We start from the raw sequence: 22,689 nt of genomic DNA, 5'->3' as shown, positions 1-22,689 counted from the left end.
CATTGAGGGAATATCTACCACCATAAACTTAACAATTAACGTGATAGTTTTTGGCTTAGAGTCTAAAGTGATCGACATCTTGTTAGTACTTTTCACAAGTACCTATTTATTCTAAAAATCGATCAAAATGGTATGAAGGGCCTCAAAATATCCTTGGTGATTCCCATATTTAGCATAATAAAGTTGTAAAGTATGTCGGTTAAGCTTTGTTTATCAAAGAGTATCTTTTTTACCATATGATTATATACCATGACCTTTATGACAATGGCATCATCATAAGAAAATTGAATTTTATTCAAATATTTTGAGCTGAATAAGATAGGCTCATCCTTCCAATTTTTCTAATTATCAGTTGTAAATTTAATGGCCATCACTGTTCCTTGATCAAACTTCTTTTTAGTTGATGTTGAGGTTCGTCAATTATCACATTGATAATCCTTCTAATAAGTTGATTATCCATATCATTTCTCTACTCATTTCTTTGGTCGATTTTATAATTGGTATTAACTTGGTCATCACCTCTTCTTCTATTTTCTTGGTTGTTTTTTTTTATCTTTTTTCTTGAAATTACTCTTATTTTGTTTCTACCTTCAATTGTCCACAAACCTGTTCAACCAACCTCTTCTAATTAGATTCTTTATTTCATTCATTAGATTTATGCAAACCTTAGCGTTGTGGTCATGATCTCTGTGGAAGCACATATCTTAGTCAGATCTTTTTTACCATTCTACCTCAATGGCTTAGACCATTTGAGATAAGGGTCACTTTCAATTTATATCAAAATTTTTTTTTGAGAGGTATTTATTACAGTATAATTGTTATATCTCTTGCTTCATTTCTTTGCCCTAAGGTACCTTTAAATTGATTTTTTCTTTTTATGGGATTATTGTTTTCTCTACCACTTTTACTATCAAATTGGGTGATGTTCCTATCTCTCTTTAACTATTTTTCAATGTAGCTTTAGTGTTTATGTACTTTTCAATTACCAAAAACAGCTAGCTAGAGTCTTCGGGGGTTCTAGGGAAAGAATGAACTTGAAGTGATACTCTTTGTCATTCAGTCCACTTGTTAAAGCGATCACAATAGCAACTTACTTTAAGTCTTTTACTTGAAAAGTTTCAATGTTAAAATGCGTGACATACTATTTCAAGGATTTATTGTGTCCTTGGTAGATGGACATTAGAGTTAGTGTAATTTTCTTGTTCGTCGGCTACTGATGAAATGGGTTAAGAAAGAGTAACTGAGTTGTTTAAAGGTTGAGACTGATTTGGGTTCCAAGCTAATATACCATGATTGAGCTACTCCTTTAAGGGTAGTGGCAAGTCCTTTGCATATCAAGGGTGCATCGACTCCCTATATTAGTATGTTAGTTTTATAAAGTTCAAAATGATTAAATGGGTCAGTAATAAACATCATAAGTTTAAGAGTGGGCATTTTTAAACCCTTGGGTGGTAGAGATCAATTAATATCTTTGATAACATTCATCATTAAAAGTAAATACTTTATTTTTTAACTCTTTTTCCATTGCCTCCATTTGAGCTTCTAAGTCCTTATTGAATTGTGGCTCCGAGGTAGCTTGTTTGGACTTGAGAGTGGTCTATGTTAGGTATTTATGGAATAATAGCTCTTAGGGGTTTCATCTTTTTTAGAGGTTGATGAGGCAGCTGCACTATCATTATAAGTTGGCATTTTTGTGTTGGTGAGTTTTTGGACGCTGTAGGGACTAATTCTTTTGAAGTCTGTGAGGGGGTTAGGTTTTAGATTAGTCCTTTAAGTATTGCAATTTTTTGGGTTAATGCTTTAAGCTATTTCATGGTCAGGGTGGTTTGCATAGGTTAGTTTTGGCTTGATTGGTTGAACTGGGTGTCAATCCTAATTGTAGCAATGTTATCTCATTCTTTTGCAACTCTCTTCCTAATAGACATGATTAGCTCTACTGAATGGAAAAAGCCCTTTACTTGGTACGTCAAAATATTGGTGCTAAGTTGTCCAATGAGGCCAAAATTTTGAAATCACAAGATTGAGGTCATTTGAAGCAAAGGTTGGAGGTTTTTGGGCGTTTGTACTCTGCTATTCAAGTTAATACCTGAAAAAAAAGAATAAGAGAAATCTAAGAAAGATATAGAGGGAATTAAATACCTATATATGAAATAAAATGGGTTATTTATACTTATAGGTGAGAATACTAGGCTTGGATGGTCCAAACTTTAAAAGTCAAGTTTAAGGTTGATAGAATTGACCTAACTTGACATGCAGGTAGAAATCCAATTGAGGAATGATAAGTCAATATACTCATGTGCCTTCAGGTAAAAAGTCAAGCTAATGTGAATCCATAAATTTCAAGTTGATTTGCCACATCAGCTTAAGTCAAAATGACTAAAGTACCCTCATTTTGTTGATAAGTCATCTTTTTAAAAAAATTTATTATACTTTTATAACCATAGAATGCCTTTAACACATCTCAATGCTATTGTCTTAACTCCATATAATTAGAAAAAGGTTTACAAATTTTAAATGGTTATTGAAAGGAACAAATTTTCATTTCTTTATAAAGAGAAATAAACTTAAGTTTACAAGTTAAGGTTGACAGAGTTTAAAATTTTTTTATTTAAAATTATATTTTATAATTGAATTTTAATGAGGTTTTTGTGTGATGAAAGACTGTTAAAAACTTTAAAAGTTAAATTTGAAGTTTTTTTTAATATCTTTTAATTAAATTAATAGAAGGATTTTAGTTATAAATAAGAGAATTCTTCAAATCAGTTCACATAAATTATCACCATTTAATAATTCTTTGCTGTCTTGTTATTTAGGTCAAATCAAAGTAAAAGTTTTTTTTTTTTTTTATCTTTGTTAAATTAGGCACACTTGTTCCCACGTTCAATGGTTAATTTTCTATTTCCTTTCCTTTCATACTTTAAAAATCAAATCAAAATGAAATTCAGGTCGGGTCATTTTTACCCGAATCTGTCGTCTTTATAAAAACCTCACTCTAAGGCGCATTTTTTACACGTCCTTTCCTCCTTATTGTGATTTTTTTTTTTCTTCTTCCGTTATATATTGGCTCCGGTGCCTTAGATTGGATCCCTCTCTCTGCTTCTCTTTCTTTTCATTTCTTCACCAAAATCCCTTCTTCATTTCTTTGCTTCTTGCAATAGATTTTCAACTGTTTTTAATCTATGCTTTATATCTCTTAGCATAGTTTTTTTTTTTTTCGAGTCTCGTTCCCAGTGTTCTGTTTTGACGCTCAATTGAAAGATTCAATCTCGGCCGTAGATCTGCTCCTGATTCGTGAGTCTTCATACGTCGATCTGAGCCACCATGGCGGCCGCAAACGCTCCCATCGCCATGAAGGAGGTCTTAACTGTAAGTCTTCTCATATCACTTTCGTTCATCTCACTCCTCGTTTCGGTTCAATCGATTTTACAGAAAATTCATTAGAATAATAGTTAATAATCGGTTATTAAGCTTAATTTAATACTTCATAAACCTTATTAGATCTAATTTCTGTAACATCTGCTTAGATCTGTACGAAAATTCCTCCATACGTTTCAAAATGGTTAAAAATTTTGAGTGATCTGAACGATGTCGTCTGTTTGCAGTTGCCGGCCATTGGCATTAATCCTCAATTCATCACATTCACGAACGTAACTATGGAATCTGATAAGTATATTTGCGTGAGAGAAACTGCACCGCAAAATAGTGTTGTCATCATCGACATGAACATGCCAATGCAGCCGTTGAGACGGCCTATTACAGCGGACTCCGCTCTTATGAATCCGAATAATAGAATCCTCGCTTTGAAAGGTCAGTTACTATAACTACCAGTAGTTGGTTATATTTATTAGATCACATGAATTGTGTGTCGTAATTGATTGTGACTATTTAGCTTTCTTGTTATCGGTTAGAGGATTGGATATTCAATACGTCTGTTTTGTATAGTCCATAGAACTCATATTGGATCAATGGTGTTGAACACTTTTTCTTATATTAGACTCTGGCTGATCAAGAACCTAGTCGTGTTTGAGAATGTTATTTATTATGGATTACTTGTGTGGAATAATCTTGTTCAAATTGACACTTAGGCTCCTTTCTCTTGTTGGTTTGCTACTTGCTTTTTGTTTTCTAAAATGAACAAATGAATGTGATACCATACCTTTTAACTGCAAGGACCCTTCTTATGGCATCAAAGTGGGTGTGAACTACAGCGTTTGTAGTGATTACCACTTTTCTGCTCCACTGTTTTATCAGTATATTGATCGGGTTCAGTATTTGCACATCTGTTTGTTTAGTTTGCCAGGAACAATTTGTAAGCGCTGCTGAGTGCTTTTTAGTTTCTTCCCATAGTAGAATTTGCCTCAATTTCTGTTGACTAAGACAAGAAAAATATGCTTGAAATTGCAAGTCATGAAGCTTTTGGCATTACTGTGATTTGCTTCAATTTAATGAAGAAGAGAATTCAATTTCTTTAGTATTAATTTTATGTCTCCTTTGATTTTGTCATTTATCTGCGCTTTATGCTTATGGACTTTGACATTGCTTTTGTAGCTCAACTGCCAGGAACAACTCAAGATCACTTGCAAATATTTAACATAGAGATGAAAGCGAAAATGAAATCACATCAGATGCCTGAACAGGTGAAAACCATTTGTTGTCTCTGTCTGTTATTATTTGTAATGGTCCATTACATTCTGCCATTACCTATCTGCCTCTCTACATTCATTGTTTTTCCTTGATAGTAAACTTGATTGCATGAGCTTAGCAAACTGTCCTTGAATCATGTCCAGGTTGTATTTTGGAAATGGATTTCCCCAAAAATGCTTGGCCTAGTCACACAGACCTCCGTGTATCACTGGTCAATTGAAGGTAAAATGTTTTTCTGTTATCTTATCTAATAGGCAGCTCCACTTTGTTCAGCTCTAAAAATTATCTTTTTTGAATGAACTTTTATCTACTGTATAATTTCTTTGGTGTTATGTGTCTCATTGCATCTTACTCCTGGCAGCTGATTCTGAACCAGTTAAGATGTTTGAGAGAACAGCTAATTTAGTGAACAATCAGATAATAAACTATAAATGTGAGCCTTCAGAGAAGTGGTTGGTTTTGATTGGCATTGCCCCTGGTGCACCTGAGGTATGTGCTTACCTTATTAATGCTTTCTAAAGGTGATTGTTTTCCTCTGTGAGAAGAGGATGTTGCTTCATTTGAATTAAGTTTTGGTAATTTGAAAACTGCCATATATAAAGTAAATTTTGTTGTATACCAAAGAAAAGAACTTTTGAACTTTGAATTTATATTTTTAAAAATTTCTTTAATCTAACTGGGCCTAAGGAGTTCCTCAAGCTGACTGGTTGTTCTGGGGCCCATGGTTCAAACTGCTAAAATGAACTCTGTGAATTAATTAACTCATTATAGGTGATTTATTTTGTCTCTTGAGGTGTCTTTTTTATTTACATCCCTCCAACCCCCTTTTTAGTTTTCTTTGCCTTTTCCTTTTCCTTTTTTCCCATTCTGTCTCTTTACTGTTAGATTAGTTCCTTGCATAATCATTATTAGTTATGAAATTCTCTCTTTAGAAAATCATTGTTGCTGGCACTATACAATTCTGATATTGACTATGGGTCTTGTCTCTTTTAGAGGCCACAATTGGTTAAGGGGAACATGCAACTTTTCTCTGTTGATCAGCAACGTAGTCAAGCACTTGAAGCACATGCTGCTTCGTTTGCACAATTTAAGGTTAGCAAATTTCTTATGCTTTGCTATATTTCGGTAGATATTATATGCTCTGTTCTAATGAGCAGCTTATCATATATGCTTGTTTGTGTTGCACAGGTTCCAGGAAATGAGAATCCTTCTACTCTTATTTCCTTTGCCACCAAGACTTTTAATGCTGGCCAGATTACATCAAAGTTGCATGTAATTGAGCTTGGTGCTCAGCCAGGTCAGCTGGCTATACTATCTTTTACACTTTTGCTATTTCCTTGTTATATGGGGGGAACTGAAGGTCTTTTTAAATGAATACAAAACAAATTAAATTGAAGAAGCAAAAAGTTTGCCATTGCCACTTCAAGTGGTGGAATAATCAGAAGTACAATCAAAAAGTTCTTTTGACTTGTGGCAAGTTCAGTTGGGACACTTCTTTGGAATATTTGTGGGGTTTTAATTCTGAAATCCTAGAATTTTATCTATTGCAATCTCCAAATCCTGATCAAGGCTATTCTAAGTTTGAACTTTTAACTATTCTTCTTGAAAACAACATAGTAGCTATAATATTGTGTTGTATGTCCATTAGTCTACTATCTTTCATCTTTCAACAGAACTTCTGTATTGCCAGGTAAGCCATCGTTTTCAAAGAAACAGGCAGATCTATTCTTTCCACCAGATTTTCAAGATGATTTTCCAGTTGCGATGCAGGTAGCATAATATCCTAGATTTTGCTTATTTTTCTTCTAAATTGTTTATTGTTGTGCCAATAATAAGAGAAGTTTCTGTTAATTGGCAGATTTCCCACAAATATAGTTTGATCTACGTTATCACCAAGCTTGGGCTGTTGTTTGTTTATGACCTAGAGACAGCGACTGCTGTATACAGAAATAGAATCAGTCCAGACCCAATATTTTTAACCTCTGAAGCTTCAACGGTGGGAGGATTTTATGCCATCAACAGGCGAGGTCAGGTGTTGCTGGCTACTGTAAACGAAGCAACAATAGTGTCATTTGTTAGCGGTCAAGTATGTTTTTATGCCTTTCTGTTTTGTTTTATGGTATCACTAAGGTGAGACATGCTGGCTTACAACTTTTCCTGCTTGTTGCTCTTTCAGTTGAACAATTTGGAGCTTGCTGTCAATCTGGCTAAAAGAGGAAACCTTCCTGGTGCAGAGAACCTGGTAGGTGGATTGGTTTGTATATTTTCTGATGTATGGTTTGTGAATCTTTGCATTGGAATGATAATTGAGAAGTGACTGATACCATCAACTGTAGATTTTAGTTGCCACACAATAATATCCGAAGGAAAAATTTATTTTCACTAAAGGGGTTGAAGGGGAGGGATACTTTTGTGTAACTTTCTTTGTGGATTGTGCGATTTCTTCAATCTTGCGTCAATGCTGAGATTGAAGATATGCTGTCTTCTTGTTTCTTGATTTACTTTAGTACCACTTTTTTGGATGTGTTTGTTCATTTGGTACTGCATGATTAGATTTATTGTGTGACATATCTGATGCTGAAATGTTAACAGTAATATCTAAAGTTATTCAATTTTATCTGTTATTTTATTTGGACCCTTGTTCTTGATGACTTTGTTCTTTCTGTATAGTAGGACGTTGACTCTGTGATTTTGGATATCTCAGGTTGTTCAACGTTTTCAAGAATTGTTTGCTCAGACAAAGTATAAAGAAGCTGCTGAGCTTGCTGCAGAGTCTCCGCAAGGAGTCCTTCGCACGCCTGATACAGTTGCCAAGTTTCAGGTCACTTTTTGCTTTCTTAATCATGCAGATACCAGTTTTTATGTTTGTGTTGATTTTATATGAGGCGAATTCCTTTACTCCCATGCTGCAGAGTGTTCCTGTGCAAGCTGGGCAGACTCCGCCACTGTTGCAGTACTTTGGTACACTTTTAACTAGAGGAAAGCTCAATGCATTCGAGTCATTGGAATTATCTCGGCTTGTTGTAAACCAAAACAAGAAGAATCTTCTGGAGAATTGGTTGGCTGAAGATAAATTGGAATGCAGCGAGGAACTTGGAGACCTTGTGAAGGTTTGACTGTACCCACTGGAATAGAAATCTATTAGCATCTTATTTAAATTTATCTAAATTTCTGCTTCAAAAAATTAAGACTGATTTTTCTTTTTTGCTTTTCTCTATTTGTCACTTTGCTTTTGTTGTAGACTGTGGATAATGATCTTGCACTGAAAATATATATTAAAGCTAGGGCAACTCCAAAAGTTGTCGCAGCTTTTGCGGAACGGAGGGAGTTTGACAAAATCTTGATTTACTCAAAGCAGGTGATTGCGACATTTTTTGGATTGTTATTTTCTGGTGTGATTGATGTTTGGGGATTATTTCTCCCACTTGTTCTTTACATTTTGGTGAATGCATGCATCAAATATTCACAACTAAGTTGTTTTCTCAGGTTGGGTATACTCCTGATTACTTGTTCCTTCTGCAAACAATTCTTCGTACAGATCCGCAGGTTTGTTTCTATTTTCTGCAATCTTTAGAGTTAGTGATGTTGAAGCAAGTCGAATATGTTCAAATGTGATAAATATCTTCATTAAAGGCTTTGAAGTCAATTTTTATGAATATTCTGAGTAAATTAAAAAAGGTTTTTTTTATTGTTTACTGATCAATAGATGTTAGTATTATGAACTTTTTGATGGGATTGGATCTGTGTAATTTTCATGGAAAAATTACATTTTTTAGAGGGAGATGAGTTATCACTTGTTGTTTTACTTTCAGGGAGCCGTTAATTTTGCATTGATGATGTCTCAAATGGAGGGAGGTTGTCCAGTTGATTACAACACCATTACTGATCTTTTTCTTCAGGTCTGCTGTTGACGGAATTGGTTGTGAGAATAACCTAATTTTTCTATACGAAAAACATGAGATTACTTTCGTTGGATATCTGCTTTTTGTTTTCAGAGGAACTTGATACGGGAGGCTACTGCATTTCTATTAGATGTTTTGAAGCCAAATCTGCCAGAGCATGCTTTTCTACAAACGAAGGTTATTTCTTTAATGTGCTGGCTAAGCTAGTCTAATTTTGGTTTTATTTTTTCTTTTTTTGAAAAGAATATACCTAGTTCCATAACATTCTTTTCTATTCAGGTCTTGGAAATCAATCTAGTAACTTTTCCAAATGTTGCTGATGCCATTTTAGCAAATGGAATGTTCAGTCACTATGATCGTCCTCGAATTGCACAACTCTGTGAGAAATCTGGTCTCTATGTCCGAGCTCTGCAGGTAATTATCTTATTAAGATTAGTACTTGTTGCACTGTGTGATTTTCCACAGTGAATTAATAGTATCTGCTTGATTATATGGAACATCTTTTCTGCAGCATTACACTGAGTTGCCAGATATTAAACGTGTCATTGTGAATACACATGCTATTGAGCCACAGGTACATGTTTTCTACTATCTTTATCTCTTGGTAAAATTGGAGACTCCTGTTCCTCCTGACATTTTTTAATAATGCTTCTATTTTCAGTCGCTTGTTGAGTTTTTTGGTACTGTTTCACGAGAATGGGCTTTGGAGTGCATGAAGGACCTTCTGCTGGTTAATTTAAGGGGAAACCTTCAAATAATTGTTCAGGTAAATGATGTTTTATAATGGTATGCTAATACTGTTTAGTAAATCACCAAAGGCTAAGTTGTGTTTCTGTGCAGGTTGCCAAGGAGTATTGTGAGCAGTTGGGTGTTGACGCATGCATAAAACTTTTTGAGCAATTTAAGTCATATGAAGGATTGTACTTTTTCCTGGGCTCTTATTTGAGCTCAAGGTAAGCTATTTAACAAACTAGAAATTTCCTGGTTGATTGCTCATAGCACAGCTATTTCTAGTATGGTACTTACTAGGATGTTTACTTCTGATTATTGGACAGTGAGGACCCTGATATACACTTTAAGTACATTGAGGCGGCTGCTAAAACTGGTCAAATAAAGGAGGTTGAGCGTGTGACCAGGGAATCAAACTTTTATGACGCTGAAAAGACAAAGAACTTCCTAATGGAGGCCAAGCTTCCTGATGCTAGGCCCCTGATTAATGTTTGTGATCGATTTGGGTTTGTTCCTGATCTCACTCATTACCTCTACACAAATAACATGCTCCGTTACATTGAAGGTTATGTTCAGAAGGTGTGTGACATTGTCCTTTGGATATGTTTACTGGAACACTGCATGAATTTAATTTAAACTCAAGTAATTGTGAACTTGTTTGCTTCTTTTCATAGGTGAACCCAGGGAATGCTCCTTTGGTAGTGGGGCAGTTGCTAGATGATGAATGCCCTGAAGATTTTATTAAGGGTCTCATTCTCTCAGTCCGTTCGTTGCTTCCAGTTGAGCCCCTTGTGGACGAATGTGAGAAGAGGTGATTTTTTACTGCATCTTCTATCCTTGTTTCCTTCCTTTCATTACAATGTGATTCTCATTTTTTGGCTTGTGGTTTCCAGAAATCGACTTCGATTACTTACACAGTTCTTGGAGCATCTTGTAAGTGAGGGAAGCCAAGATGTGCATGTTCACAATGCTCTGGGTAAAATCATCATTGACAGCAATAACAATCCAGAACATTTCCTCACAACCAACCCTTACTATGATTCCCGGGTTGTTGGTAAGTACTGTGAGAAGCGAGATCCCACCTTGGCAGTTGTGGCTTACCGAAGAGGACAATGTGATGATGAACTTATTAATGTCACAAACAAGAACTCATTGTTCAAATTGCAGGCCAGGTATGCAATTGTTTAGTTTATTTATGATAATTTATTGGATCTTTGGTTCTAAGTGGCTTATCGGTGCATCATCCTTTGATTGCAGGTATGTTGTTGAGAGGATGGATGTTGATCTTTGGGAGAAGGTTCTAAATCCTGAAAATGAATATAGAAGACAGCTAATTGATCAGGTTGTGTCGACTGCTTTGCCTGAAAGCAAGAGTCCAGAACAAGTCTCTGCAGCTGTTAAAGCTTTCATGACTGCTGACCTGCCCCATGAACTGATTGAGCTTCTTGAGAAGATTGTGCTACAAAACTCTGCATTCAGTGGGAACTTCAATCTGCAAAATCTACTTATTTTGACTGCAATTAAGGCAGATCCATCTAGAGTTATGGATTATATCAATAGGCTAGATAATTTTGATGGACCTGCAGTTGGAGAAGTGGCTGTGGAAGCCCAACTATACGAAGAAGCTTTTGCGATTTTCAAAAAGTTCAACTTAAATGTTCAGGCTGTCAATGTTTTATTGGATAACATTAGAAGCATTGATCGGGCTGTGGAGTTTGCATTCCGAGTTGAAGAAGATTCTGTTTGGAGTCAGGTGGCAAAGGCACAACTGAGGGAGGGCCTAGTGAGTGATGCAATTGAATCATTTATTCGTGCAGATGATGCTACGCAGTTCCTTGATGTTATCCGAGCATCTGAGGATGCTGATGTCTACCCTGATTTGGTGAGGTACCTTCTGATGGTTAGGCAGAAGGTCAAGGAGCCCAAGGTGGACAGTGAACTCATTTTTGCCTACGCAAAGATTGATAGACTGGGTGAAATTGAAGAATTCATTCTCATGCCTAATGTGGCTAATCTTCAAAATGTTGGTGATCGCTTGTTTGATGAAGCCCTATATGAAGCTGCAAAAATAATATTTGCTTTTATATCTAACTGGGCCAAGTTGGCTGTTACACTGGTGAGGCTTAAACAATTCCAGGGTGCTGTTGATGCAGCACGAAAAGCAAACAGTGCCAAGACATGGAAGGAGGTTTGCTTTGCTTGTGTTGATGCAGAGGAATTCCGATTGGCACAGATATGTGGTCTTAACATTATTGTACAGGTGAGTTTACTTTTATGTTGGATTACAATTTTTGGAAACTGCAAAGTTGTTGATATGTATGCATTCCTTTTTGTCTTCTGGTGTTTGTATGTGGGAGACCGTATGTTGATAATGATTTTTACCATTGTGTTTGTTGATTTCGTAGGTGGATGACTTGGAAGAGGTCAGTGAATACTATCAGAATAGAGGATGCTTCAATGAGTTGATCTCTCTCATGGAGAGTGGTTTAGGATTGGAACGTGCACACATGGGGATCTTTACTGAGTTGGGAGTTCTGTATGCCAGATATCGTCCAGAGAAGCTTATGGAGCACATTAAATTGTTCTCCACTCGTCTCAATATTCCCAAGCTGATAAGAGCTTGCGATGAGCAGCAGCATTGGAAGGAACTTACCTATTTGTATATCCAATATGACGAGTTTGATAATGCTGCAACTACTGTGATGAACCACTCTCCTGAAGCATGGGATCATATGCAGTTCAAAGATATTGCAGTCAAAGTTGCTAATGTTGAGCTATATTACAAGGCTGTCCACTTCTACTTGCAAGAACATCCTGATCTCATCAATGATATGCTGAATGTGCTTGCACTTCGTGTGGATCACACTCGTGTTGTTGACATTATGAGAAAGGTTCAATTTTGGCAGAAAATGATCTAATAATTAAATAAATATTACTGACTTGCTTTAGTATCATTTTAATTCATTTTGGGTTGACAATTATTTCCTTCTGGAATTTCAGGCTGATCATCTGCGTCTTGTGAAGCCATACATGGTTGCTGTTCAGAGCAACAATGTTTCAGCTGTAAATGAGGCGTTGAATGAGATTTATGTAGAGGAAGAAGATTATGATAGACTGAGAGAATCTATTGACTTGCACGATAATTTTGATCAGATTGGCCTTGCACAAAAGGTGAAGTAGTGTTGTTCTTACTTTTATGTTTTCTGCTAGTTTGGTTTCTGATATTGTTTCCAAATTGCTTGTGTAGATTGAGAAACATGAGCTGCTGGAGATGAGGCGTGTTGCTGCATACATTTACAAGAAGGCAGGCAGATGGAAGCAGTCCATTGCCTTGTCGAAGAAAGACAACCTTTACAAAGATGCAATGGAAACAGCTTCACAGTCTGGTGATCGTGATCTTGCTGAAGAGTTGCTTGTTTACTTCATTGAGCAGGTACTCAACTCATTCCTAAATATGCAGAATATCATGATGATTATCTCTTTGGAGGTATAAAGTATTACACCTTCTTTGTCAACTAGTACATCTAATTATGTTAGGCTGCTCTCTCCCACTTGTTCCTTTAGGGTGCAAGTATAAATAAATGAAGTAAACAAGCATATGTATAAAATCATGGTAGTTGGTAACTGTGCTATTGGACATGGAAAGTGAAGTTCTTAATGTACGCTTGCTTTTGCACTATGGTGGTTTTTCTTCTGGTATTGTCACAGTAATGTTGGTCATTATTTTGAACTGGATATAATTTCGGTGTTGATGTTCTTTGTACAGGGCAAGAAGGAATGCTTCGCATCATGCCTCTTTGTCTGTTATGACTTAATTCGACCAGATGTTTCTCTTGAGCTAGCCTGGATAAATAATATGATTGATTTCGCATTCCCATATCTGTTGCAGGTGATTTTTTTGCTGCCTTTTTCAGTATCATCATTTGATTGGGGTTTTATTAGCTAGGCTTTTCTGTTTCATACTGCCTTGCTACAAGGCTTGGATGATTGATCTTAGTGCGTCTTTCCATTTTACCAAGATATTTTTGGTTTCAAGATCTTTCTTAATTTGGAGATATAGTGTTGGAACCTTAATTGACTCTGTATTTTTCCAGTTTATCCGTGAATATACTGGCAAAGTTGATGAACTTATCAAGGACAAGATTGAGGCTCAAATTGAAGTAAAGGCTAAAGAGCAGGAAGAGAAGGACGTAATTGCACAACAGGTATAAAAACTTTTCAAACTTGAAACGACAACTCTGTTTTCTTGAAAATTATTCTCTACCCCTGCTGGGCGTAGCTAAAACTTCCATGGGTTCAACGATCTAACCAATTCAAATGCCTTTTATTGCAGAACATGTATGCTCAGTTGTTACCTCTTGCCTTGCCTGCACCGCCCATGCCAGGCATGGGGGGACCAACTATGGCAGGAGGTTTTGCTCCTCCACCACCCATGGGAGGAATGGGAATGCCTCCAATGCCACCTTTCGGCATGCCACCAATGGGCAGCTATTAGGTCAAAACAGGTTTGTTGATTGAAGATTTTATTAGCTAGTGGATCCATATTGTTGCTCTGAGGGAAAGGAAGATGTGGTTCTAATAGTGGCAATTTCATCAGGCTTTGATGTCTTCATTTTCTTCTTTCGTGTTCCCTCGTCTGATTGGGTGAAGATCAAAGATGGATTAATGCCATTTTTTTGTGTTTTAGGTGTGATATGTCTTGTAATATTTTTTGTTAGAAGAGGCGTTTTTGGGTTGCTGGTAGAGGGCAAGCCGAGGATTTCATGCATTTGTATTTTGTAGTATTATTTCCTTCCGGTCTTTGGAATCGACCGAGTATATACGGAAACACTTCGCACCCATCATATATTTCGGAATTTGATATTCTCATTTAAACTGTGCTTCCCCATAACTTCCTTTAGTCCCGTCATTGGTTTCTTTAATTTTTTTGGTTCGTTTTTCTAGTGGAAACAGAAATTTCTTTATGATTTTATATTTGATCGGACACAATTTTTGGGCTACCGATTGCGAGATAGAATTAGTACATTTCCAACCATCTTGGAATTAAGTATAATTAAACAAAATTCTACATGCACTTTTTATGATAATCTATACTATTATTAAAATATTTTATCGAGTCATGAGTTAGGTAATATCATTCCAGTTGGTAAATTTATTTAAAAGTTAAATTGAAGTTACAATAACAAAATATAATTAAGGATTTTTTGTCTTTTATTTTTAAAAAATCCATGCATACATTGATATATATATTTTTTCAATATAGTTTTATATTTCACTCCATTGTGAGTGTAATATTAAGTAAAAATCATTGTCTAATTTTAGGATTAAAGGTAAATTAGTCGTCGGGTGAATATTGAAATTTGTCATTATATTTTGATTTAGTTAAAATCGATCACGCTACCTTTTTTTTTGATGAATTTTGGATCACACCTAATGGAAATGAAATATTTCATTAACATATTTTTTATTTTTGTCATTTGGTTTGTAATTTCTCCAACTAAGTCGATGTCTAATTAAATCGTGAAACCAACTCAGTCGACACCTTAATATTGTTATAGTCTAGATTTGTTTTTAGCTTATTTTCCATATATGAAAATAATTTTTTTAATTTTTAATTAGAATTTCTCTATTTCTAAATTTTGACTTTGCTTTAGAAAAGAAAATTTCCAACTTTCCTCCTTTTTCTTTCTTATATATTGGACTTGGGCTTCAGTTACCACAAATCTGGGCCAACCTCCCTAACCTGGGGCAATTTTTAACTTTCGTCTTTTCCTCTCCCTTCTCTAACGACGCTGTTTCCATCTTTTATCTTTCAAGTTTCAACTTTTTCCTTCTTTAAAAGAAAAAAAAAAAAAAAAATCCCTTTTCTTCCTTCCTAGATTGGACGACTCCAAAAACCTTCTTAAAAAAAAATCAGATCATGATAAATTGGATTCTTTGTTGGTCTCTAATCACTCTCCCACTTGCCACAATCCTTTTATTTGCTTCAGAAATTCTCAACCGCCGAAGAAACAAGAAAAGAGCCGTCGGATTCTTCCATCCCTACACCAACGATGGCGGCGGCGGAGAGAGAGTCCTTTGGTGCGCCGTCAAATCCATCCAAGAACAAAACCCCGATCTCGATTCCGTTATCTTCATCGGCGACCACGACGCCTCCTCTCAATCCTTGATGTCACGCGCCACCGATCGCTTGGGCGTCCACCTCCTTTACCCCCCAAAAGTAATTCCATTTTGAATTACATAAAAAAATCCATTTCTTTCTTTTTTATATTCTTTAGGTTGAATTTTAGTTCATATTTTTTTTTTCAGGTGGTGCATTTGAATAAAAGAAAAGGGATTGAAGAAACAACGTACCCACAATTTACAATGATTGGTCAAAGCTTGGGATAGTTTATTTATCTTGGGAAGCCTTAAGCAAGTTTATACCTTTGTGTTATTTTGATACGAGTGGATACGCTCTTACGTACCCAATTGCACGTTTATTTGGATGCAAAGTTATTTGTTATATTCATTATCCTACTATCAGTTTAGACATGATTTCTCGAGTTCGTCAACGAACCTCTGTGTACAATAATGATGCCTTAATTGCTAGAAGGTTTGCTTTTGCTTACTCTGTTTAGCTCAATTTAATGATAGGAATGTTTTATGTTTTGGATTATGAATTGCTATACTGTTGTTGGTTGCATTGGTAGTTTACGCGTATTCTCTTCTTTCAAACTATTTTTCGTTTTGTTTTAGTAATGATTCCATGTTGAAAAGCTTTTAACAGTTTATGTGTATCTGCTGCATCAGAGGTTTGGTTCTACTCTAGTTGAATTTATGGTTTTTGGAGATGAATTAGTGATTGTTAAGATTGCATTCTTAAACTACTACTTACCTGCCATATTCGAAGTTGTGGTATGAGTATCAACTGTCTAAAACTATATTGGATTTGCTTTCGGCAATTGTTCCAGGTCAAAAACTTTTAACGATTTATTCAATCGATGTTTGATTAATTTTCCTGGTCAACAACTAGTAATACCATTCTTTTTTAAATTGGCAGAAAATTGATATGCATAAATGATGTTAATGTAGTTTGTTAATAGAGCAGCCTAACGGTTTGACCTTGGCAATATATCTGGCTTCTCATCTTGTTACCTGGATCCTGACATTATCCTTATGTGGCAGCATGTGGCAATCCTGGTGCAAAATTATCTATTATACAGTTTTTAGCTGGATGTATGGAATGGTGGGCTCTTGTGCACATCTTGTAATGGTCAACTCTTCATGGACTCAATCTCACATTCAGAAGCTTTGGGGAATTCCTGAACATATTAAGCGAGTTTATCCACCTTGTGATACTTCAGGACTTCAGGTTCTGTCTCTCATTATTCTTCACAATCTGGGTACACTTTTTTATGTTTTTGTCATGCTTTATGCCATTTATCTGTAATTTCTTAGCAATTTACGTCTGAAACAGGAACTTCCTTTGGAAAGATCGGTGGTAACTCCAAAAATCATATCTGTTGCTCAATTTCATCCAGAGAAGGTGCGCATACTTATATAAGCCTTCAAGCTAAAGGTACAACATTTCTTGTGTCTCAAGTTTGCGACCTTGATTAGTTCTAGCAAACCCTTTACTGTTTGATTCTTTTGACTCAGGCACATAGTCTTCAACTTTAGGCCTTTTCTGTTGCCATACAAAAGCTAGATGAAGACTTGCCAAGACCTAAGCTGCAGTTTGTGGGTAGTTGTTGAAATAAATCAGATGAGGAAAGACTTCAGAATTTGAAAGACAAAGCAGTGCAATTGAAAATTTATGAGCATGTCGAATTCCATAAAAATGTTTTGTATAGGTAGGTACTGGCAAATAAACTACATCCTTTTGACAATTACATCTAAATTTGGTTGGATCCTCTCTCTATATGAAAATTATCCAAAAATTTATGATCAGTAGAGAATAAACTTTGTCTGCATTTGCATAACTGCTATACATCTGATTGCTAAAGTCTTGATTGGGCATTGTGCTTTTATGGTTTATTAGGAGCTTATATATGTTTTAAGAATGTGTATGTTTTCTTATTTGACCCTTTGCGTCATCAATTTCTTACACCATACAGGGACCTGGTAAGACTTTTGGGTGGTGGTGCTCTTGCTGGAATCCACTCCATGATAGATGAGCACTTTGGCATCAGTGTTGTAGAGTTCATGGCTGCAGGAGCCATACCAATTGGTGATCATGGCAACTGATATTTCATTTTCCGATTGGAGCTACTTTGTTTATCTGTTTATAAAATGTTTTTACATGGCACTAATTTTGCTTGCTCTCTTCTTCAGCTCATAATTCCGCTGGCCCCAAAATGGACATTGTTTTAGATGAAGATGGTCAGCAAACAGGATTTCTTGCTCAAAGTGTAGAAGAATATGCAGATGCAATCCTGAAAATAGTGATGATGCCCGAGTGTGAAAGACTTAAGATAGCTGCAGCTGCAAGGAGAAGAGCCAGCAAATTTTCTGAGCAAAGATTTTACGATATCCGACCAGTTACATGTCATTCTTCTTCCTAGTGATAGGATTACTATAGACTAATAGACAGAAAACAGTAGTTATAGTTTTTTTTTCTACTTGTTTATGGTTTAAATCCAGTCATTAGAAAAAGGTTTGCCAAACAAATAGGTATGCTGTTAATTTTTTATTTTAAAACATAATTGAAGGAATATCAATTTTTGAATGACAATTGAGAAGTGGCTTCCTCATCATTTAAAGCCTTTGCTTCCCTCTTACTTGAGTCTTGTTTGGTTCACTTGAATGGTCATTCCATTCCTGTTGTATTACTGATGGGGTGGTATTTTAATGTCTGCTTCATTTTTACACTGAAGAATGGCTATTCTGCGGGATCCCCCATCCCCTAAATTCCCAGAATTACCAATCCCGACTCCTCTATCGATAATAGCAATTCAAAGTGCTGAGTTGTTTCCTACCCTAGTGTAAAATAAAACCTTAATTACCTAATAAGGGTACTTTTAATCTTATTTCCCTAAATGGAATATATATTTCATGCGACATCTATTTTTTTTTCCAAATCATCAAAGTAATCGAAACAGTAAAAAGACACAAGCAGGTTCTGGTTCTGACATCACAATTGGTTTACATGCCTACCAGACTTCTGAAAATGCTAATGATTGTCTGATAGAAAAGGATAATATATGGTATGGATGACGCTACAATAAGATGAAGAAAAATAGATGTGGTGGGAGGTAGCAACAAAGAACAAAATGGAAAAAGTTGGCTAAGGAGGCCATACAAAGAGAAGAGGTGGAGATGGGAAAAAGGAAACATAGCGAGCATGGAGTAGTAGATATGGACATTGATAGCACTGTCAAAAGGAGTAAGCCAGAAGATGAGAGCAAAACAAGCAGAACTTCCCTTTTTATTTTTGGATAATTGAAGCCTTTTTGATCATTTGAAGCAAATTTGATTTCTAATTCAGTTTTCTTTGAGATCGACACCGAGCACCAATCTTCAGTTCATAAATTTTCTTTCGTTCTATAGTTCTTCGATCTCTTCCAATCTTCTCTTTTATCTCGGTGAACTTAAGCATTACGGTTCCCCACCATCCCGAAAAGATCAAAGCTGAAAATCAGTCAGAGATCAAAAGAGTCCCCATCCAAAAGCCTCCTTTGGTCTCGTTGTAGAAATTCCTTTCTCCCTTGTCTCGTTGAAGAAATTATATTGAATACTGTAATCATGGCCCGTCCCTATTTCTCGCTGAAGAAATTCATGAAGCAAGCATGAATATTGGGCTTTATTTTTGGAATAATTAAGGAGTGGCATGTTTGCAAGGCCGGCGTCGCTCTGAAAGTTCCCTTGCCCCTATGCTCCCCACGGTACTCTCTTTTAAAAAAAAAAAAAAAAAAACCTTTACGTATCACCTTCTGATCTAAAGGTGAAGGGATAGAGGGAGGATAGCAAGGGCCATGCCTATCTTCCCCTAGAGTCGATTCTTGATCAGCATATTTCTTACTCACTTTGGGGTCCACATCAAAAGAGAAGCTTCGGTTGGTTGCATTGATCATAATACATGGGAAGGAGCAGTGGAACACTGGGAGTTTGTTTGTGACGGGGATAAAAAAGAATCCATACAGGGAAATTAGATTAGAAGTGTCGATAAATATTTTATTTTACCCTAGTGAAGAAAATAGTTCTGACACGGAGTAGAGTTTTCTTAACAAAATTATCCTTCACCGATTTGTAAAATTACGGACATAAATATATATTAAGTTAAATGCATGAGCAAAGAACAACCCAAATGATAAAAAGGTATGAACTAAATTACTGTATTTCTTCTAACATGTTCAGCGGAATATATAATTTTACTATTAACCGAACACTTGATCTGCTGTGCAAGTATTGGAACATAGAATAATTTTCTCTTGATTTATGAATTTTTATAAATTCATATTAACTCGTGGAAGTTAATGGTTGAATACCAAGAGAGAGGATTTGTTTTTTTTTTTAGATAAACTGAGAGTACTTATTTGATTAGTCAGTTGAATTAAAATTTTAAGTTTTATTTACAAAAAAAAAAAAAAAAAGTATGAAATTGAAATGGAAAGATGCTAGGGTTTTTGGAAAGAGAAGGACGGATTGTTAGACAAAGAAAAAAAAAAAATGAAGGCCGTGGTGTTTTTCGACGTTCCTTTAGCTCCTCTGTTTTTCTTTTTAATTTTTTTAAAAATATTTAATAAGTATATTTTTAAATGATTTAAATTTTTTTAAGGTGGACTCGCTTTATACTACTTTTTTTATTTTCCTTTGTTACATTTTTTCTTTTTAAAAAATTTAATAAATATTTTTTTAGATTATAATTTATTATTGTGTTGATTTTTAATATTTTTCTCAATTTTTTAATATTTAATAAATATTTTCCAATGATTTAAATTTTTAAAACGTAGAATCCGTTTTATTTTAAGCTTTTTTCTTTTTTTTTTTTCTTTTAAAATTTATAAATATTTCTTAAATTTTAATTTTATTTTTTTAGAAGATCCACTTGATATTAAAGGTGTGCCACATGTTTATTTTATTATTTTTTTATATTTAATAAATATTTTTTAAGATTTTTAATTTTTTTGTCTCACTTATTTTTTATTAAAGTTATGTCATATGTTAAATCATTTGCTATTTTTTTCATATTTTCTTTTTTTTTTCTTACAATTTTTTTGACATGCCAAAGGTAGACAATGTGTTTTTTTTTATTTTATTTTATTTTTTTATATATTTAACAAATATTTGTTAAGACTTCAACTTTTTTTTGTTTGATTAAGTTGATATGATGGTATGTTATGTGTAAAGTTATTTACTTTTTTTATTTTTTAATTTTTTTATTCACTTTTTTTTCCTTTTTAATGTTTAATAAAATTTTAAATATTTTACATTTTAAAATGTTATACCTATTTAACATTATTGATTAGAATTTTTTTGTCGTTTTTTTTTTTCATTTGATAATTTTTAAAGAAAAGGAACATTTCAGAGGTGTCAATGTGTCACACCCAATTTTGATTTTTTTATCCTTATTTTTTCTTTTTTATTTTTAACATCCACAATATAAATTTTGCAAAAAAAAAAAAAATCATCATTTACATACATGTGTTATATTAATAAAATTATTATTTAATATATATATTTAATTTTTTTATAAATTTTTTTAATTTATTTTTTTAAAGGTAGGACCCATTTTATGCCGATATCTTTTTTCTTTCTTTCTTTCTTTTGCTTTTGCTTTTTTTTCTTTTGGAAAATTTTTGTACTATTTGTTAAAGATTTTATTTTATTTTTTGTATGAGATGTCCTTGATACTAAGGTTATGTCACGAGTTTTTTTTTTTTTTTACTTTTTTTCTATTATTTTCTTTTTTCTTATATATTTAATAAATATTTTAAACATTTTAAAATTTGTTTGTGTGACCTATTTGATGCCAAATATATATTAGGTGTCAAGTTATTTGCTTCATTTTTTTATTTTTTAAAATTTAGTCTCAAGAAATATATAATTTAATTTATATTGAACTTAAAATCTAATTTGATATTAACCCAATTTGTCAAATTAAGTCCAATTAATAATTTAAATATCCAAAAAATTTTATCTATATATAAAAAAATTATCATGATCGAATTAATAATTTATGTTTTTTTATGTATTATATTATGTCAAATCTTAAATTCGATAATTAATTGATATATAGGAATTAAATTTAAACACACTTTAAGGTAGAAAGATTTAATTTCATCATTTAACTAAAGTATAGAGATTAGTCATACAATTTGAGAAAAATTGACGTGAAAAAATGTAGACATGTCCAAAAATTTTATCATGTTATCATCTTTGATCACATGAACTTGACACATTAACAAAGCCAACGACCATGTAAACAAAAATATTACGTCATTAATTTTAACGAAAAAAATTTAAACCGTTAATAATTTGATTAAATTTAACAATGAATTGAAGTATAAAGATTTAATTTAAATATATTAAGATAAATAGATTAATTCTATCATTTAACTAAAATAGAAGGATCTAATATACAATTTGACCCAATAAATAAGCTGATTTCAACTAAAAAAACAACTTTTTTATACTGTTCTTTATCTTTTTTGAAATATTTGAGGAATTGAGAGGGATAAGATCTTTTAATGGTATTGAATCGGGTATTGTTGTATATTCGTACAATGTAGAGAACTTGGAAAGTTCTTTGTAAAGTAAATTGATGTTTGGTTTTTGGTTTGATTATAATAGTTTCAATTAGGTGTGGATAGCTGTTTTACTTTAATCGTGACAAACAGTAATGGAAAGTTTACTGTTGGAAAAGCTTGCATTTGAGGTGAATTTTAAACATTTGAGTATTGTGGCAGTAGTTATATTATATTGATAAATGATCCATCATTTGATTTTTGTTCAAGCTTACGCATCATATTTAGTGAAGTCTCCATGGTTATTTACCTACAATTAATCTCATTTCACTATTCATCCTTATTTTTTCCTTGTCTTGCAACACATTATAAAATCATTTATAGCTTATCATATACTATTGTAAATTCTATTACTAAATGATCTTAACAATGAGTCATCACCATCTATCCAACTTAACTCTTTATGCAAAAAAATCAAATTGTCAAAGTTAGAATGCCATGCTTTTTGGGCGTTTTTGACAACTCATGAAAAGGTTAATAGAATAATTATTTATAAAACATTGCTGTAAATAGCTTAAGAAAAAAAGAAAAAGAAAAACTATGCCGGTAAGAGCTTAGAAAATCAAAGAAATGAAGATAGACAAGGATGGTAAAAAACGAAGAAGCGCAAAAGAAAGATAGGGAAGCACTTCTACTTATTGATTTGGCTTTGGAGAGCCAAAACGTAAGTTGATCAAAGTGTACGA

General features: G+C 34.0%; 1 protein-coding gene and 1 pseudogene across 3 annotated transcripts; both read left to right on the top strand.

The window, feature by feature from the left end:
• Window positions 1–3,008: 3,008 nt before the first annotated feature.
• On the top strand, window positions 3,009–14,150 carry LOC111295532 (clathrin heavy chain 1-like). 2 transcript variants are annotated; one of them, XM_089743574.1, is made up of 31 exons: window positions 3,009–3,366; window positions 3,603–3,807; window positions 4,549–4,637; window positions 4,788–4,866; window positions 5,006–5,133; window positions 5,638–5,736; window positions 5,833–5,941; window positions 6,335–6,414; window positions 6,503–6,730; window positions 6,821–6,886; window positions 7,349–7,465; window positions 7,557–7,754; window positions 7,886–8,002; window positions 8,131–8,190; window positions 8,457–8,543; window positions 8,640–8,723; window positions 8,826–8,960; window positions 9,058–9,120; window positions 9,208–9,312; window positions 9,387–9,499; window positions 9,602–9,854; window positions 9,950–10,086; window positions 10,169–10,447; window positions 10,533–11,535; window positions 11,681–12,166; window positions 12,276–12,446; window positions 12,523–12,708; window positions 13,042–13,164; window positions 13,370–13,480; window positions 13,609–13,780; window positions 13,873–14,150. In XM_089743574.1, the coding sequence occupies exons 1-30, from the start codon at window positions 3,322–3,324 to the stop codon at window positions 13,768–13,770; spliced, it is 5,118 nt and encodes a 1,705-aa protein (XP_089599700.1). In that variant the 5' UTR covers window positions 3,009–3,321; the 3' UTR covers window positions 13,771–13,780; window positions 13,873–14,150. The 2 variants fall into 2 exon arrangements, with proteins under 2 accessions (XP_089599700.1, XP_022744794.2); XM_022889059.2 differs by having other exon boundaries at window positions 13,609–14,150.
• Window positions 14,151–15,066: 916 nt separating this feature from the next.
• LOC111295104 (GDP-Man:Man(3)GlcNAc(2)-PP-Dol alpha-1,2-mannosyltransferase-like) lies at window positions 15,067–18,013 on the top strand (annotated as a pseudogene). Its single transcript, XR_016327564.1, has 7 exons — window positions 15,067–15,495; window positions 15,585–15,870; window positions 16,443–16,629; window positions 16,735–16,803; window positions 16,917–17,110; window positions 17,375–17,487; window positions 17,592–18,013. The product of XR_016327564.1 is annotated as a GDP-Man:Man(3)GlcNAc(2)-PP-Dol alpha-1,2-mannosyltransferase-like (transcript).
• The last annotated feature ends 4,676 nt before the right edge of the window (window positions 18,014–22,689 follow it).

The sequence above is a fragment of the Durio zibethinus genome, chromosome 14, assembly GCF_047325235.1.
Source record: "Durio zibethinus cultivar Kanyao isolate XHJ-2024 chromosome 14, ASM4732523v1, whole genome shotgun sequence".
Lineage (NCBI taxonomy): Eukaryota > Viridiplantae > Streptophyta > Magnoliopsida > Malvales > Malvaceae > Durio > Durio zibethinus.
The sequence above is the reverse complement of the archived record's forward strand: the minus strand, read 5'-3'. Positions and strand labels throughout refer to the sequence as shown.

Coding starts and splice junctions, on each gene's coding strand:
- LOC111295532 (XM_089743574.1), top strand. CDS start 3,322: ATGGCGGCCGCAAACGCTCCCATCGCCATGAAGGAGGTCTTAACT. Junction 11,536..11,680: donor GTCTTAACATTATTGTACAG/GTGAGTTTACTT, acceptor TTGATTTCGTAG/GTGGATGACTTGGAAGAGGT. Junction 13,481..13,608: donor AGGACGTAATTGCACAACAG/GTATAAAAACTT, acceptor CTTTTATTGCAG/AACATGTATGCTCAGTTGTT.